Consider the following 19,913-nt stretch of genomic DNA (forward strand, 5'->3'; position numbering starts at 1 on the left):
CAGTGTATAAACCTTACTCATAAAAGTCAGGAATTATATCAAAAATAAAACTGCTCCCTTATCCAAAGCAACTGAAAGCTGCATGGGGAGAAAGACCTGATGGGGAAAAGCATTCTGAGCTCAAAAACAGCCAATATAGAAAGGGGTGAATCACTCCCTCTCTTCACTATTGCTCTGCCAAAACGCAAAGCCTCTGAGGCTGCTTTTCTTTTTTAAAATGTTGGATTCACTGCATACATTTCTGTATAAATGCATAAAATAATAGTATAAAAGAACAGTATAAAATAATATGCAAGACAGAACAAAACACACCAGTAAAAGCTTAAAAGCCTGGTGGAAGACAACAGGGTGGTGGTCGGGAACCAGGCAAGCCTCTCTGGGGAGAGCATCCCAATACCAGGGCACTACCACTGAGGCCTCCCCCACCATAGCCACCCACTGTACCTTTTGTGCTTACTTGCAGGATTCTTTCTCACCTACAAGGCAAATTTCCTGTACTTACTATGAAATAAAATGCCTCTGACTTGGAAGCAATTGTTTTTTAGATGGCACCAGTGCTCTTGATGACACTAGGCACAGACATTGCACCCAGACAGTTCCCTGACCTTACGGTATTGGTAGAAAACTGCTATAATACATGCAGTGTGTTGTGAGTGAACCAGAACACAGTACCTGTCAGAATGATGAGCTTCAACAAAATATCCTGCAAAAGGACAATAGATTTTTGGCTTCAGGTCAGCAACCAACTGGGCCTTGTAATTCAGCAACTTCTTCCTTTCCCTTGTGATAAAATCTGCTTTCCATTCCTCTGAAAAGCAAAAGTACTTATCAGATCTATCAGGAAAGCATCTTATTTGCTCTACAAGGATTTTAATATATGCATTTGTTGTTATTATTCCTCTCACACGCTTTAAGCAGAGTAAGAGAAATCAGGACAAGAAGAAAATGAAAAGTGAAGGAAATAGGAGTGTGGAGGGAATCTGTCTTGCTAACATTAGGAGAGGAAAACAGAAAGATGGCATGAAAGCAAATGCCAGAACTGGAGCCTTTCAACAAGCTCTTTAGACCAACGCACACAGACCATTTATTGCCATTATTGTCACCTAGTGTTTTTTTTTATATATATATTGATAGTGAAACAATTGTTTGTCTGCTTCATTGTGGGTACAGGGGCTGATTTTGCACTTCCCTGCAAAGGCTTCCAAAAGACCCAGGCTGGACCAGTCAAAGAGGCACTCTTCATTTCCATTGGTTTCAACAGGCAGTAGGTGCAGTGAAAACAGACATTACTAGAGTGATGATATGAAAGGAGGGCAGGGCTCCTGTATCTTTAACAGTTGCATAGAACAGAGAATTTCAGTTGGCGTCATTTGTATGCACGCAGCACCTGGTGAAATTCCCTCTTCATCACAACAGTTAAAGCTGCAGGAGTCCTACCCTCCTTTGTCTCTGGACACTCTACAAAAGAGGGCAGAGCTCCTGCAGCTTTAACTGTTGCGATGAACAACAGGGAATTTCACCAGGTGCTGCATGTATACGAATGACATCTACTGAAATTCCCTTTTCTATGCAACTATTAAAGATACAGGAGCCCTGTCCTCCTTTTTATATGGTCACTCTAGAGTAGACATTACTTTAATTCCGCATTGGGACTCGTGTCAGGGGTAGGGGTTTTTAAGATCCTCTTTTCATGTTTCATTAACTAATATAAACTTAAGGTTAAAGAATTCTCTAGTCTTGCTACCTGGCAATGACAGTATAAGAAGTGTAGTGTCTACAAAATAGACACTACAGGTATATTCAGTAAGGTCAGTGTCAATTTCCATCACAGTTACTGTTCTGCTGTGTCATAAGATTGGATACAGATTGATGAGTAGGCCTCAGTTGTCTTAAGATGCTCTGAAGCCAAATGTACAGGCAGAGGCAGCTGCTGCTTGTCAAGAAGAAATCAACCAAGATCAACATCAACCAGAAGCAATTGATGCCAGAATTGGTTTGGAAGGATGTCTCTCAGACAATCTGGCCTGGACACTTGACTCCTCCAGGAAAGGCAGTAAGTGGGAAGATAGACACCAATAGCTATTTTTGTTAAGGTGCGACAGCAGCCAATTCCAATTCTAAAACATTAAGTCTAATTGGTAGTGAAGTAGCTACCAATGTCAATTTGTATTTAATTGTGGATTACAACCCAATTAAATCAAATAAAAAGGCATCCGGATGCAGTTTCAAAAGGAAAGTTTATTTCCACCTCAGGTACCAAAAATCTCTTTGTACAAAGGTCCCTCTCCCTTGTCAATGTAAGGGATTACAGTGTATTTTGCTTTTTGGCTTTCATTTGTCTCTCACGAAATAAGCATATTGGCTTAGAATGAGTGCATTGACCAATGGAGGCTTCAAAATATTCTAAAATAACTAAATTAAGGTATTGTTTTATTACCCGTGAATTTTCCTCCACTGAATGTCATTGGGAATCCTGATGCTCCACCTGCAAAGTCACTCATCATAAGGTCAACTTTCTCGGGAAGCTTTCCGCCATTAGGCCTTGTGCAGTCCACTGTATTTAGGATTTTATGCCCTATACAAAAATAGATATACAATTAATATCTCAAATGTCATTATGCTATCCACTAATTGCTTATTGGGTGAAGAGGAGAAATCCAATAAAGGTTCTATTGACGTGTTCCACTACCCTTTTGGCAGGTTCACTCCAGAACTGGATGAAGCCAGGGAAGAGGATGATGATCCTATACTACCACCAGTACTTACAGGGTTCAAGGGGAGTCAGCAGATATCAATACCAATAGAAGACTTACCAGATACCAATCTAGAGATCACCACTCTGGAAGATACCTTACTGGTGAAGGCCACAGGCCTGCAGAAACCAATGCACCATGTCTAGTCCCACCACCACCCCTCCCTCTGCTTCAGGCCCAAGATCATACACAGGACTCCAGGAGCATAGATGTAATAAGTTTGAACAGAAAACTGAACCAGAGAAGCACTATACCTGAGAACATAAGGTCAGCTATCTCTGAATCCCATCCAAGAGCAGGAAGCCAGATTGCTCATGTGCTCCAGCACAGGCCAGCAGGGGGTGGGCCCACAGTGCCAGCTATAAAGCTGTCAACTCGGGCCTAGTCAGTGCTAAAACAATATCTATGCCAGAGCTACACCAAACCACTTTGGAAGCATTTTCAAACCACTTCCAGAGGATATAACACTTTGGAAGCAGTTTGAAAATGGCATATGGAATGTGTCAGGGCCCCCAACAGTTGTCAATACCATTACAAACCAGTAGCGTAGTTCCTACCCTAATATTGCTGACTTTCTTGTGATTTCTTGCTTGACAGCTATCCTGATCACTGACGCACTATATGGCTGCTGGTTAGGCAGGATTTTGAGCCACACTGCAGGGGTGGCAGGAATAGAAGATCTATTTCTCTGTTATTGAACAAGTACAAATTTTGTCATTTGCACATTTGGGCAGTTTTGAGTATTTTCCCAAATGCTCTTGTATTTTTGATATTCATTTCCATTTTGTCTTCTTAAAAGTTAATTCATCGTCATCTAATAGGTGATTGCATCAGATTTTATTATTCTGGATTTCAGAAGAAATACATTGGATTTGTCTGTACAATCTGGTAGAATTGGTTTGGGAACTGAGCTTTTTTTCATTTATGACTCATCTTTAATGCAATTATTTATGGCCTGATCCTAATGTGCTAGAACATGTGCATAGGATAGAGTCTAATAGTCCATATTGGTTGCTATGCCTGTACAATCCATGGTATGAAATCAAACAAACATATCAAAATTTGGAGGGGAAGGCTATTGCAATGCATTACATCATTAAAAACACACACAAGATGAACCTTTTGTTGGAAAACCTCTGAACTATAAAGGAGAAAGAATTGTTTTTCTTTACATGGGGATCAATAAAATCAAAATAGGTCAAACATGGAAAATAGAACAACTGTGCTAAGTTGTACAAAGGCTTTGAATTATATCAGGTTTTTATTTGAAAGGGGGGAAAAAAGACTAATTACTGTTACATTCACATACCTTTATATTCAACAATGATGCAAGTATCCATTTCTGGATGAACACCATCCATCAATATCATGAATCTAAGATTCTGGTCCACCTTGAAATAAATGAGACCACATATTACTATGAGTTATTTCATGTTAACATGGACATTCATTCTATTTCTGTCCTAGGAAAACAGCATTTATTTCTATAGAAGGTGTTGTTGAAATCCAATATAGTACAGTTTCCCTTTTATCTCCACGCTATATATGAAGACAAACAATTTTTATCCTTCCATTTTGTTATCTTTAGGACTGCAAGCCAACTTTGGGCCATTTTGTTTTAGGAAAAAAAAAGACTAAGTGGGACATAATGCAGGGCCGGCCCTATTATTAGGCAGAGAGAGGCGGCTGCTTCAGATGGCAGATGCTGGGTGGGGTGGGAGGTAGCAGTGAGTTGTTGGTAGCCAGAACTGTTGCTGCTATGCAGCCTGTCCTGCACCCCCCTAAGTTAGCCTGTTGCCCTCAATGGTGGTGAAGGCAAGATTCAGCTATTGTTTTAGTTTGCTTCTACATGTAGAATGGGAAGCTATGTACCTGCTCCCTCCGGGAGAGTGCAATCCCATGTCAGGAAGCTCACCTATCCAATTCCCAGATCTGGAAACCATCAATCTACAGTGTCTCCATCTTGTCAGGATTTATTGACCTCATCTAGCCCATTCACCAACATAAATTGGTGTCACATGATCAATGCTCCTCTTACACACATGATCTGTAATTGTTTATTTGTTGTTTCAACCATCATGGTCATATCAACTTTACACATGCATAGGTAAACACAAACAAAAACTTTACAATACAAGGGAATAAAATACAAAAAGATACTAAAAAGGTTTTCATTAAAAGGTGCCCACAAATATGTAAAAGTTAATTTTGATACAAAGAATTAAAATAAGACATTAAGAATTTACATTAAAAGGACCATAGATGTAAAAGTTAATACTACTTCACCATATTGACCTCTATGAATCTTCTTCTCAATTTTTGGGCAGCCACTGCTCTGGGAAAGTAATATAAAGCAATTTCTCATTTTTGGGAAGTTTGCAAGACACACAGGGTGGGTCTATACGAGGCACCTTGAGCCTCCACTATCCCGCACTTGCTCTCATGCCAGGTAGTCCCCACGGCAAGGAGCGCAAGTGTGGTGGAGGATGGGGTGGACTGTAGTCCATTCCGGACTGGTGGGCACTGCAAGGCTCTTCACCACGCAGATCAGCAGCAGAGCCAAGGTGACGCACTTCCTGGCCCGGACAAGGCAGCAGCCCCAGCCTGGCATCAGCCTAGTGGGAGGACACAGGCTGATCTGCCCACACAGGTGGCTGGAGAAGTGGCAACCCCGCCTCTCCCCTCCGTGGCCCCCAGTGCGGCGCTGCTGCCCCTCGCTTTGCCAGGGCACTTGCCAGCACTTACAGGAAGGTACTGGTGAGTGAGGGGCGAGATCCACAATATGAGGCAAGGCGGGGGGGGGGGGGGAGTGAGAGGGAGCTGTCAGCTGCACCGGAGGCTTTCTAGCGACCAATCAGGGATCGCTATTGGCTGGGAAATGTCTCCAATGCAAAGTTGGAAGATGCCAACAGACTGGGGATGCACCGTTGCCTCGCTGGAAGAGGAAAAAGTCAGAGTAAGCCCCCGACCTTTTAATTTCGGATCTTTGAAGGAAAGCCCTGGGATGGTTCTGCAATGGCTGCAGCGTCATATAAACAGCGTGCCGCTACTGCGGAGACACCTCGGGGCTTTCCCCTCATATAGGCAAGGCCCTGGCTTCTATTTGAAGAGCTGTCCTATCCAATTCCAATGTAAAGACAAAGAATAATTAAAACTGCAGTCCATTAATAGTTAGCACAGGAACAGCAGTTTGAACAGGCACAGAGGTCACCCGGTCACAGGTTTCCACACTGGGTGAGTTATACTGTATTTCTGTTTAAACAATAATAATTTCTAAATTTGCATCTATACATATAAATTAGCATATACAAATTTTATGCAAAACACTGTCCTCTTTTCCGGTGGTGCATGTCCTCTCCTTTGGCTATTCATAAGTGACCACACTATTCCAGGGGCTGCTTTGGAACCTCTTTCCATGGGAGAAAAGTTTCAAAACAAAAGAAAACTGGCCAAAAAAAGCCACTACCCCACCCCATATCTCCCATCCTAACTGCGCCTCAGCCAACAGGGCTTTAAATGTTGCAGCAGCTCTATTGTGGATCGCACCTTCCACTCTATTTAGGAATCCTCCGTCTGTTATTGTCTAGTACTGGTCGCATGGGGAATTCAGGGTATCATTCTGTGATTATAGTCAAATGGAGGAGAAAAGTTTAATTTATGTTTGAGGCGGGGGGAGAACTTTAAATGTCTTTTCTTCTTAGTCATGTTCTAATCATGCTCTGATGATTAGACACTTCTGAATTATTTCTGTCGGACAAAGCAAATACTCCAGGAAGGAAATATCACTTGAGAAATAGGAAGATGTCACACCTGTTGCCAAACTCCAAATGGAACAATATTAATATTGGTGAGCTTTATACCACTCTGGTCAAGGTACCAGAACACAGGCCTCTCTGTTTTCCCAACATAAATGGGCACAGCTGGCTTCCGTTCAGCAAGTTTCTTCAGCGTAGGGTAACTGGAGAGTAGGAAAGGGGAAACATGAAAAAGCTCAACTAGGAAATCCCCAACATAATAGCCTGATCCTCAAATGAATTTACTGTTGAGTGTGGAAGGCCCTCAAATAAGAGTGCCATATCAACTATATTAAAATACTATGCTATGCTGTATATCAACCAATGTTTCAAAATAAAGCAAGCTAAATTTACATTCCTTTTCCTGAAGTAAGATCCTCTGTCTCCACTTACTGAAATAAATCCCACAACAATACATCAGGTATTTTAATTACATTATTACAGCATGAACTATACATATCTACTCAGAGTAAAGTCCCAATGAGTTCAATGGAGATGATGATGATGATGATGATGATAGAATCATAGAAAAGCAGAGTTGGAAGGGGCCTACAAGGCCATCGAGTCCAACCCCCTGCTCAATGCAGGAATCCACCCTAAAGCATCCCTGACAGATGCTTGTCCAGCTGCCTCTTGAATGTCTCTAGTGTGGGAGAGCCCACAACCTCCTTAGGTAACTGATTCCATTGTCGTACTGCTCTAACAGTCAGGAAGTTTTTTCTGATGTCCAGCAGGAATCTGGCTTCCTTTAACTTGAGCCCGTTATTCCGTGTCCTGCACTCTGGGAGGATCGAGAAGAGATCCTGGCCCTCCTTGTGTGACAACCTTTTAAGTATTTGAAGAGTGCTATCATGTCTCCCCTCAATCTTCTCTTCTCCAGGCTAAACATGCCCAGTTCTTTTAGTCTCTCTTCATAGGGCTTTGTTTCCAAAACCCTGATCATCCTGGATGTTGATGAGTCTAAGATTATAACCTTATATGTAAAACAGTTCAGTTGTCATATGAAAGATTATTTTTGCCTATAAATTCTTTCTCTGCCAGTGCACTGTTTTTAAATGTTTGCAAACTCAGACTGGGAATAGGCATTTGATATTTTGTCACACTGGTAGCTTTTGAAGATATTCTGGATGAACCGAGAGATACACATTGATGTATCAAATTTTAGTTTGGAGTACACATGTGTAAATAAGACACCTAGCTATAAGTTTTTCTTAGCTCCAGTTCTCTCCTTTACTTTGCTTCAAAGTATAGAGTAAGTTATTTGCTACTAATCTGTGTTAGTATTGCAAGTGGGGAACAATTGCCTTCTAAGGTTTTCGTTGAGAATTATCTGGGTTCTGGCTTACAGTTTCTACCAAATTTGCTATCATAGGCCTTACTGCTGCCACATTGATGGGGAGAATGGTTCCTTATAAACTTTTAATCAGTGTGTGTAAAATACTACACGAATAGGAACTGAAATATGAAATATAACAGTATATTCATCCAAACATACTGCCTGGATTTCCCAAGTTTATGTCTTCATTTATGTACCTCAACACTGACTCTTTCTAGGCTTATTAACACATATTTATTTTGCTTGATTGTTCACTCCCAGAAAATTCCATTTTTTATTTGCATGGCCACTCCTGCAAGTTCTAAAAAGGCACCAGCAGGAATCCACTGCAAGAAAGGTGCTGTAAGTTACTTATTCTGAAATCTGGTGCTGTGTGCCTTTCAAAGTATCTCTCTTCATCTGGAGCAATTTCTGAAAAATAGTTACCTTAATAGTAGTCAATACAAATATACCTGAGGAAAAACAATAGATGTCAGAATAAATAACTACAGCAGCTGTGACAACTTCGTGGTGGATGCCAATCTTGCAAGTACACACTGGAACAATTCCTTCAGCTATTAATGGCTGTAATCCTACAGTCCAGAACTGGGACTTGAAAGCAAGCTTAAAAGTACAAGGTAAAAGCTGTCATTGAAAGACTGTACATCAAAGGATAACAGCAGAAGCCGTTATCAGGTCAACCAAAATGCCTCAAAATAGTTGCATGAGCTTTCAATTTCTCCAGAACTCCTTAGCAGGCTAGATGGTAAACAAAAGGAGAGAGGAGGAAAAAAGCTAGCTGGCGTTGAAGCCACGGAGCATTTTCCCTCCAAGCCTTGCTTTATTTGTCGACTAGCCTAAAGAGTTCTAAAGATCTCAAAAGCTTGCACACTATTTCCCCCGCACATTTGGTTGGCCTAATAAAGTTATTGTCTACATACAGGTTTTGGATTTTTTTTCTTATGATCAAACACGACTCCCCTTTGCTTTTGGCATAAGCCATAGCCCTTGATTTTCTTTTATCATGTGCATAGTTACCTGAGATGATCAGAATGCATGTGGCTGACGTAGATAAGATCTGCATGGCAAAGCCTTTCTAACCAGTCGCTGGGTGGCTCATGAAGTAACCACCAGCCACGGGCAAAGGCAGGACCAATTAGCCATGGATCGAATATCATTCTTTTGTCTCCTAGTTTGAGGTCCATACATGCATGTGTTAGATAAGTTACCTAGGAATAGAAAGAAACCCAAGAATTGGACTGATCAATGTTCTCATGTTCTGTGTACCTGAAAATCACCAGTTTGAAGGCATTGTTTACTACCGTATTTCTTCGATTGTAAGACGCCATCGATTGTAAGACGCACACTAATTTCAGTACCACTAACAGAAAAAAAAACACCCTAAGACACACCTGCGATTCTAAGACGCACCCCATTTTTAGAATTGTTTATATGTGGAAAAAGTGTGTCTTAGAATCGAAGAAATAGGATATTCTTTTCTTCTTCATGAAGCAGTGGGAATACATGGGAGCGTTATGAAGGGAAGACTATGGGCTTTACCACATGAGGCCAAAATCCTGCAGCCTTATCAGGGTTTCTGCTTCCAGATTCTTTGCAGGAATTCTTTATACTGGCAGATATGTGCTTTGAATCAATGGATTTCTTTCTCAGGAAAGTTCTAGGGGTTTAATTCAGTCAATGGAATCTTTAACATAGTTTACAAAAGGGGACCATATTGTTCCAAAAACCCTATGTAACTTTACCATTGCATAGAGAGGAGGATAATGTATGTTGCCTTGGGTTCCTTGGAGGAAAAAAAGGTGGGATATAAATGCAATAATAAATAATAATAAAATAGTGCAAAGAGCCATTATCTGGAAGCACTGCTAGTGTATTGCCTGACACAGAACACAGCAAATACTTTGGCCACATGGAACGATTGGAGGGTGGCATTCTACATGAGGCTTTTAACCCTCCACTTTATCAAGGCTTCTGCTTCCAGGTTCTTTGTGGGAATAAGATCAGCTCCTTTACACATATTTTTTCTGGGGTGTGTGTGTTCTTTCTCTGCTTTTCTGAATGTTCCATTACACAACCACTAGGTGGTGCTGTGGTATAATGGAATTATGCAAATATGCCAGGGTTTCATGGCACCATTCAGAGAAATATGAGTCTTTCCTCATTAGGGGGGAAAACCACAATAGCACAATAAATGCCTTATGTAGAAAGGCTCATTGTCAGTGTGACAAGTCCTCAAAGGCAAATGTCACTGACTTTTCTTTACCTGCACCTCTCCAAAAGCCAGATCTTCAGGTTTTCGAGGTTCTGAGTCCCATGGATTTGGCGGTTGTAGTTCAATTAGCACAAGTCCATTATCTGTATCTGATTCAATAACTAGAAAGGAAATAATTTTATTGCTGCAAGAGGAAAAGTTTATTTGTGATCTAGCTGCCAAAGTGCTCCTGTGCCATTCTTTTGCACAATAAGCTACTATGAATGTGAAGCCGACCTTCCTGGACGTGTTAAAGCCCGAGATCCTCCCCCTGAGTCCCAGAAGGCCTCATGGGGGAGAGCATTCTGCAGTTGGGGGGGGGGGCTCTATCACCGAGAGGGCCCTCTTCCTTGTGGCCATATAGAGGATTCTCATTTTCCTTAATGGCAACTTTATCTCTGCCACTGGAAACCCATGACCCAGAGCCTTTTGCTTCCTAGTAACCACACCCCATGCAAAAGTGTCATCCCATTGCTTGCAACAAACAGTGATTCATGCCAATACAATATGGGCAAGTCAGAAAGAAAGTATTATTATAAGTGATGGCATGGTTAGTTTGTTTAAAAAACAAACATAGCCTGTCCTGAACTGCAGTAGCCTGCTAGTCTTGAGCAATAAAGAACGTTTCCACCTCAATATATGGATAACTGCAGCATTTTTAATAGGTTTGTTTCCTTGTCTGTCATTTAGCTACAATAGTGGCTCAGTTTTCTCTCCGGGATTTTACGTGAGCCCTGGTTTATCACAATTATTCATCTTATGGGAAACTCCTCACAAACTGTGTACCCTGAACCTCAGGCCCGAATCCAGCCCTCTGGGGATCCCCAGAAGCAATGCTCCCATTTTCTGGCCCCACCCTCTTTCCTGGGCCACGTGTGCATGTAAAGCTCTATCTGAATGATAATGCATTAACTCCAATTTTTTAAAAAGTGAGATTACCAAGGGAAAGCACAGGAGATGTCCTGGAGGTTGATGGTGTCATGTAAAGGATCTGCAAACTTCTATGCATGGCCAAACATGAATGTGCAATAAATCACTTATGTAGAAAAGCTATAAAACTGAAATAATGAATATCTGTAACCTAGCAAGATATTTCGTTTCCACATCTTAGGAAAATCTCTGAAAACTGGCTTAAATCAAACATTGCTTTAGGCACTTGTCACAGTGTATTCTAAAAACAACTTCACAACTAATGCAGCTCCTTAAATATCCAAGACCCCATCCCAGGAAGCCTCTCTGCAGGTGCTTCACCAATGGTCACTGAATGCAGGATCACTGACAAAATTGTCATGATCTAGTAAAAGTGTGGGTGTACTGCAAACACTGCTGGGCCAGACAGGCAAAGAAGAGAGCATTGTGCAAATTGACACAGGGCATACAAGCACAATCCAGTCTTGTGCTGGATTGTAAAAGTTGCTCATCCAAACATATTTGAACAGGACAGGTACCTGTCACAGCTGCACACTGACTACCTTGGTGCCATCCAGTTATTTTAGACACCATAGGATTACCTGATGCTATAATTAAGCAAGCTGAGAATTGCACACACTCCATTTTATTGTTTTAATGGGATGTATTCCAGACCCAGGCATGGCTGACTCAACAGGAACATGAAAGATGCATTTTATGTTGCATATTCAACTACATTGCATCTCTCTTTCTCTTCCATATAGAACTTTTGGAAACTGCTTATTTCCCTTATATCAGGGTCCGGGGCGTGGGTGGCAAGGCCTCAGCGCAGGAATGCTGGGGCCAGGATGGACGGCGGTGGAATCAGCAACAGAGTCCAGGCAGGGCTGGATGCAGAAGGCAAGTTCCAGGAGCAAGCAGGTTTCAGAGTCCAAAGGGGCAAAGAGAATCCAAGCAGGGCCAGAGGTGAAAGGTATGGTCCAGGGGCAAGCAGGGTTCAGAGTCCAAAGCAAAACAGAGTCCAAGCAGGGCCAGAGGCAAAAGGCATGGTCCAGAGACAAGCAGGGTTCAGGGTTCAGAGTGCAGAAGCAACAAGTTTCAAGCAGGGTAAAAGGCATGGTCCGGCAAAGCAGAAGGCCTGGAATCACAGGACATCAGAAACAGGTTACTGTGGCAAAGGCTGCAGTGGAAATGCCGTTCTTATATAGCCCTTTCCTGGCTGCTCGCAGCTGGTCTGCATCAGCTCATCTGGGAGTGCGGCTGATATGGGCCTGGGTCCAGCAACTACTCTGCAGGCGGCAAGGTGCACTGCGGCCACCAGGTGGTGCTGCAGGACAGATCCTGACACCTTATGATTTTTTGTGTGCCCAGAAATACAAGGCAGATTGTACTGAGTAGGTACACATTAATTAATGGAACTTAGCTTTTTCAGGGTTCTGCATATTCTTGAAAATATATGAAACCAGCAAAATCTGCACCAAATGGTGGAAATATGTATGGAATATATTCTGGTTGTTGCTTGGCCTTACTCATCTTCATTGTTAACTTCCCCGAGGTCTGTTGAGCATGGAATACTTCACCCTTTCTTTCGTGTTATATCTGCTGGTTGCTATACAAGCAAATAGGTCTGAGATGAGAGTGGGGTTTGGTGGAATGCAGAGGTCACAGAGGTACTAATGGATACTCAGTGCAGAGGAGGCATAGGCATTCACCGCATGTTTCATTAGGGTATGCACCCAAGGATTTATTTTTAAAAAGGTGATCATTTATTGAATATTCAATCATAAAGGATATATATATACCGTATTTCTTCAATTCTAAGACGCACTTTTCCCCCCGTATAAACATCTCTAAAAACGGGGTGCGTCTTAGAATCGCGGGTGCGTTTATTATTTCTTAGAATCAAAGCTTTTTTTCTGTTGGTGGTACTGAAATTAGTGTGCGTCTTACAATCGATGGCGTCTTAGAATCAAAGAAATACGGTATATATATATATATTGTAGACACTGATGCCCTACTCCACTTTTGGTTTGCTTTACAGCGGGAAGGCCATTGAATGAGTGTGTGTGTGAATGAGGAGATGATCCTCAAACCCCAGCATTGGTGGGACTGAGGAGGAGCTTATGAAGTGCTATTAGCCTCATTAGCATAGGTTTTTTCCTGTCATGTGGTCACCCTAGACTTCTATAAAATAACACACATTTAAAAACTGTGAAAGACTTCACATTACCTAGTTCATCTTGACAGAAGCTATCTGGAGGGTTAACGTATTTCATTGTGCTCACATCCAGCCTCCAGTTATGCTTCGTGCAACGTACACACCTAGGTTAAAAAGAAAGCAGCAGAAAAGGCTGGAGCCAATGCAAATTTTAAATGCGTATTCTTCAAGCAAAAACTATCACCAGTATTTAGTACTATAAAGCTAGTCAGTGCACGGTTGGCCAATGTTTTAGGATAGCATCCTAAGTCAGAATGCTGAGCAGATATTTAAGAAATGTAGAATTGAGGCCTACAGCAAGTGTAAAACAAGGCCTGGAGGCACATCACTAGGGTGTCCTATGGCAAGAAGATCTAGGAAACAGGCTCAAGAACTGGCACCTTGCAGGAGAAGCAGAGCTTTATTGCATCATGAGTCACAGCTACAGTTTAAAAAAATGACACGTGACATGGCCATGCCATCTTTCCCAGCTTGGCAGCTGATGGCTGGAACCAGGACTAAACTCCAGCAAAACTCCAAGAATTGCAGAGAAAGGTGGTTTTTTACTTTTGAAAAGTCAACTTAAGAACATAAGAAGAGTCATGCCGAATTAAACGAAGGTCCAGCTAGTCCAGCACTCAGTTCACACAATGGCCAACCAGCTGTCAACCAGGAATCCTTAAGCAGGACATGGGCGCAACAGCACCCTACCGCCCATGTTCCACTGCAACTGGTGTATATGGTCTTATTGCCTTGAATACTGGAGGTAGCACATAGCTGTCAGGACTCATAGCCATTGACAGCCTTCTCCTCAAATAATTTATATAATCCCCTTTTAAAGCCATCCAAATTGGTGGCCATCACCACATCTTGTGGTAGTGAATTCCATAGTTTAACTATGCACTGTGTGAAGAAGTACTTTCTTTTATCTGTCCTGAATCTCCCACCAATCAGCTTCATGGAATGACCCGGGGTTCTAGTACTTTGAGAGAGGGAGAAAAATGTGTCTCTATCCACAATCTCCACACCATGCATAATTTTGTACACCTCTATCATGTCTTTTTTCCCCAAGCTAAACAATCCCAGCTGTTGTAACTTTCCTTCATAAGGAAGATGCGCCAGGCCCTTGATCATTTTTGTTGCCCTTTTCTGCACTTTTTCCAGCTCTACAATACCATTTTTTAGATGTGGTGACCAGAACTGTACAGAGTATTCCAAGTGTGGTTGCAGCATAGATTTGTATAAAGGCAGTATGATATTGGCAGTTCTATTCTCAATTCCTTTTCTAATTATGCTTAACATGGAGTTTGCCTTTTTTGCAGCAGCCGCACACAAGGCTGACATTTTTATTGAACTGTCCACCACAACCCCAAGATCTGTTTTTTGGTTGATCTGATCCCACCAGTTTATACTTGAAATTGGAATTACACCACCACCACCCCACAAACATGCATGAGTTTACATTGCTTACATTAAACTTCATTTGCCATTTGGATGCTCATTCCCCCAGTTTGGAAAGATTTACCATTCATTCCTACTGTCTGCTTTCTGCTCTTTAACCAATTACTGATCCAAACTAAGACTGCTAAGTTTGCTCAGGAGTCATTCGTGCTCAGAGCCTTTTGGAAGTCCAAGTAAGCAAAGTCACCCCTGTCTACATTTTTGTTGACACTCTCAAAGAACTCTAAAAGTTCAACATCTAAGGTCCTCCTCTGAGTGCCTATTCTGAGAGAAGATCGGAGGATGGCAACAAGGGAGAGGGCCTTCTCAGTGGTGCCCCCCAAAGAGGCTCACCTGGTACCAACATTGTTATCTTTTCGATGCCAGGTCAAGACATTTCTCTTTTCCCAGGCATTTAACAGCATATGCTGATTTTATAACTGACCCAAGAATAGTTGTTTTAAATGGATATTGTTATTTTTATACTTTTAGTGGTTTTAAATTTTGTCTATCTGTTTTCATGTTCATTGTTTTTAACTTTTGTAAACTGGCCAGAGAGCTTCGGCTATGGGGCAGTATATAAATGTAATTAATTAAATAAATAAAAGGTTAGTGAGTCAGGACTTATCTTCGCAGAAGCCATGTTGATTCTTTTTCAATAAGGCTGTCCTTTTATATGCTTACTGATTTTATCTTTAATAATGTTTTCAACTAATTTACCCAGAACAGATGTTAAGCTAACTGCCCTGTAATTTCCCAGATCCCCTGGATCTCTTTATAAAAATTGGTGTTACATGTGTAATACTTGTTATTGAAAATATTACACAAGAAATTACATTTATACATAAAGTATATGATACATTTATTGTATAATTACATAGATTGCCTTAAAGAAATATTAGAGAAAGAACCAGAAAGGATAGAAGAGGAGGAAGGTGGTGAGGAAGTTAAAGCAGGGATGGGGAACATCTAGCCCTCTAGATACTGTTGAACTGCAATCCATCACCATTCCTCATGCAGGCTAGGACTGATGGGAGTTATAGTCTGATATGATTCCCACCCTTGAGTTAAAGGAAGGGGTTGGCAAAAATACTGTATAAATATTTTAATAACTCCTAATCATATGCATCTAAATATGCTCATTTAATTGATGCATCTAGATTTTGTAATGCCTAAGCAGGCATTTTGTAATGCCTAAGCATTTTGTAATGCTCTGCCTTTGAGCCATCTGTGACCAGGCCCATTGGTGGTGAAATCCTGTGGAGGTGATCCGGGGAATGTTTTGGAAGGGGGTGCCGCCATGTCGTCTGTGGAATTGGGGTCTGGTTTCTAGTCATCACAGTGAAGACCAGTGAAGACCACCTCATCTACACTCATCGATGATTCTTGTCAGATGATAACTTCACTTTCTCCATGGGCTAAAGGGCAACTTGCTGTCCTTCATCCATTGTCACAGATAGCTTCAGATCTAACTAAGCAGCTCAAAAACTTAACCCCCAAAACAGAGTGGTCTACCTGCCTTCTTACTACTTTCCATGCCCCTTGCAGGAAGATGGGGAAAGAAGCAAGGGCGAAATGGGGCATAAATTCTGACTTACGTTTTTGTTAGATCTTCAATATCTGCAATAAACAACCCTCCTTGGTGTTTGCACATATTCTTGCATGCTCGCAGCATATCTGTGTCCTTGTACAAGATGTAACTCTTTCCATCTGCTTTGTTTCTTAGGAAATTTATTCCTTCCTTGAGAGCAGCAACTTCAGCAGGAGTGAGAGAGAGAAGTATTTTGGATTTTTGTTCCACACTGTTTGAAACCAAAGAGTGAAGAATTGTTTATTTCTTTAATAGACTGGTTCAAAAGGAAGTCTGATTTAATACAAAACATGCTGATGTTTACACTTAACAATTTTGTAGAAGGAATAAATGATGTTTTATCAAACACATTATTACTGCTTGCCTTTTTACTATAAAACAACCATAAGTGAAAATGTTTGACTTATGAAATCAAGTAATGTAAGATATTAGATCATATTCTATTGTGGCAAAATACTAATATTTATTACTGTAACTAAGTGGCATGCGAACAATCCATCTAATATTAAACAATTTTAGGTCCCAAGAGAGAATAATGGTTTATTCTCACATAGAAAACAATGGGAGTTATCAGTTGAAAAGGAGCCATGGAACTCCATTTTTATATATGATAATGGCAGTGAGATTACTATATGCACAAAAATAGAAAGGCTCTATATTGCCAACTATGGATGAATGGCTATTGAAGATCGTGGATTTCTGTAACTATGGTGGAAGAGAAGATATGGTTCCTTATTTTTGTTGTGAAAATCGGAAGTTCATCTTAACTTGTATTTTTGTTTTTCTTTCTTTTGTGTATTGTATGGTTGTTATTTTCGTAATTGTTCTCTCTTTCTTGTGTACTGTATGTTTCTTAATTGGCTTTGTGTGGAAATAAAAAAACTGAAGAAGAAAAAAGAAAATGGGAGTTAAAACATGATTAGTGGGATTTTGCCTTTATTTTCCCATTTTAGCATCTGATTGTTGGAGTCCTGAATTAGGACTGGTTTTTGTGATTTCCATATTTTTGTACAAGCCTGCAAACCTGGAAGAAACTGAAGACTCAGCATCAGTCAATCAGCTTAAAGGTCAAGTTTGCAGGTGGACTTTATTGAATTATTGAGATGATGCAAAAGTCTAATTGTCTTGCCATTGCCAATTAGTGGTTTCATTATTTGTTCAGGGAAGTGTATATAAAGAGAGTTTTGGAACTTTGTAACCAGATTAAAATATACTCTCTCTGCTGCTGTGAGCCCTGCTGTAACGTGTATGACCAAGTGTGTGAGTATGTTGGTGTAAATTTGTATTGCCATAAACTGTGTTATTTTCTATCAGTAAAATACTTTATTTTTGTACCAAACAAAACAGACTCTGTCTTAAAGTTAATTTGGTCTTTGCTGACTTTCATAGTTAAGAACCGCTGCTACTCTGCTAATTCACTGGTATAGTGAACAAAAGGGTTTATAAATATAATACCCCTCAAGAGGTTATGGGCCCAGTAACCCAGTCTGGACATAATTCTAGTTCTTAACAAAGAAACAGTAGGACCTGATAAGACAGAGAGCCGTGCGTTGACTAATTGCCCTGGAGCGTTGCTTTTTCTAAAGAACGTTGGGATTTAGACAAAGGAAGAGGCTTTTTCGTAAAGCTTTTTGTCTTGCAAAGTCACACGGTGTCTGATAGAAGGCTATTTTTGAATTTGAAAAGGGATTCTGAGGTTGTTAAGCCGGTCAGTTCCCAAAAAGGAAATTCAAATAACAAAAGGGTTGAAAAAACAACCAATTAGCAGTTATGGCACTTCAAGTAGGAATGAATACACAAATGGAACAACTCACAGACACAAATTATATTACTTGGTCATTTAAGATTGAAATGAGTTTAAGAAACCAAGGGCTGTGGGAAGTGGTTACAGACCCACCCGATGAAGATTTAAGTGCAGCTGATTTGAGAGAGTGGAATCGTAATGCAGAGAAAGCTAAAACCCACATAATCCTCTGTATGCGGAATGATCAGCTATTCTGTGTTAATAGAGAGGATGCTGTTCATGTGATCTGGACAAAATTGCGTGAAGTATTTGTAAGAGATACAGCAGGTTCTCGAATAAATTTAACACGCAGAATGTATAGGACGATGCTAAAAGAATCTGGAGATATTGGCAAACATTTGCAGGAGCTGAGAGAAATATTCCAAAGTTTAGCATCGGCTGGCTTGACTCTTTCAGAGGAAATGAGGTCTTATATTATTCTGTCTAGCTTACCAACGTCTTGGGACGTGTTGGTGACTACCCTAGAGGGAGTGACCGTCCGTGATTTAACCCTGAATTATGTGTGCGGAAAATTATTAGAAGAACAACAGAAAAGACATTCCAAGAGAGAAGCCGTGAGCTCAAACGGCAAGGCAGACTCATTTCAACAATGGTCTGGTTCTGAAGGGGTTAAGACCGGGACTGTGAAAAAGGAGGAGACTGAATCTGCTTATTCAGTTTCTAAAAAGCACAAGCCACAAAAAACAATTGTTTGCTGGAGATGTGGCAAAATTGGACATACGAAAATTAACTTTAGAGTGAAATTACAACCTGAGAAAGTTTCTGAGCATCGCTGGAAAAATGCTTGTTCAAAGAAGTCAGCACAGCTCGTTACAGCCGGAGTGAGCAAGATTTCGAAGGAGGAAGGAAACGGAAGCTCAGCTATCTGGCTGATAGACTTGGCTTGTAATTCCAAAGCTTCCTAGACTTCAGAGTCACGTCTAACAGATTTATTTTCCTTGCTGACGGCTCAAAGCAGGAAGTGAAGGGAGAAGGCATTTGCCATATTCCTGTCCTTAACGAAAGCTTTGCTAATGCTATTTTTGTTCCCAACTTAAGTCATTCTCTTTTAGGTGTGTCAAACCTAATGGAGAAAAAGTTCTCTGTCTCCTTTGAGGAGGGGAAATGTTTTATTTCCAGGCATGGAGAACTGAAGGGGACTGCCAGTTTAAAAAATGGTTTGTTTTTTCTGGACAAGAGCCAAGATGGAGAGGAAGATATTTCTTCAAGTTCTATAACTTACAAAAACATTTCTCCCCATGACAATTGCCTACATTTATTTCATAGGAGATTTGGACATCCTTGTTTTAGATCTCTGGGCAAAACTCTCAAGATTGCTGAAGATGTGAGAGTAAAAAATTGCCAGAATTACCTTGACTGTTCCGTTTGTAAGTTGGCAAAATCACATGTAGCCAATATTCCACGTGTAAGAGACTGGAGACATAAGGACATTCTTGGTCTAATACATTTAGATCTAACTGGTCCTTTCCCAGAGAGTTATGGGAAAGCTAAATATGCCCTGGTCATTTTAGATGACAAAACACGTTCATGGGTATATTTGTTAAAGCAAAAGTCTCAGTGTCTAGCCAAAGTAAAGGAATGGGTTAAAAAGGTGGAGAGATCTTTGCAAAGGCAAATACAGAACTTCTGTTTGGATCGGGGGGCGAGTTTAGAAGTCTAGAGTTTGCTGATTTTTGCAGAAAGCATGGGATTTCTCATAAGTTTACAGATCCCATGGCGTCTTGGCAAGCTGGGAATGTGGAGCGGCGGATTGGCGTGCTGAAAACGAAAATGGAATGCTTAATGAAGGATGCCAAAGCAGAACCCAAGCTTTGGGGTGAAGCTTTTATGGCTGCAAA

At 40.9% G+C, this 19,913-nt stretch overlaps 1 protein-coding gene across 1 annotated transcript in view; it reads right to left on the minus strand.

Moving 5' to 3' along the window:
• The window catches only part of LOC134401270 (cytidine monophosphate-N-acetylneuraminic acid hydroxylase-like), a 30,591-nt gene extending 11,085 nt beyond the window's left edge, over positions 1–19,506 (minus strand). The window contains exons 1-9 of the mRNA XM_063130019.1: positions 19,427–19,506; positions 16,279–16,488; positions 13,274–13,365; positions 10,147–10,256; positions 8,901–9,091; positions 6,564–6,711; positions 4,063–4,144; positions 2,438–2,575; positions 673–808 (exon numbers count right to left, since the gene is read on the minus strand). Coding sequence (XP_062986089.1) covers positions 673–808; positions 2,438–2,575; positions 4,063–4,144; positions 6,564–6,711; positions 8,901–9,091; positions 10,147–10,256; positions 13,274–13,365; positions 16,279–16,488; positions 19,427–19,506 — 1,187 coding nt within the window. The remainder of the gene's footprint in view (positions 1–672; positions 809–2,437; positions 2,576–4,062; positions 4,145–6,563; positions 6,712–8,900; positions 9,092–10,146; positions 10,257–13,273; positions 13,366–16,278; positions 16,489–19,426) is intronic.
• Between the last annotated feature and the right edge of the window lie 407 nt (positions 19,507–19,913).

Source organism: Elgaria multicarinata, chromosome 7 (assembly GCF_023053635.1).
Source record: "Elgaria multicarinata webbii isolate HBS135686 ecotype San Diego chromosome 7, rElgMul1.1.pri, whole genome shotgun sequence".
Classification (NCBI taxonomy): domain Eukaryota; kingdom Metazoa; phylum Chordata; class Lepidosauria; order Squamata; family Anguidae; genus Elgaria; species Elgaria multicarinata.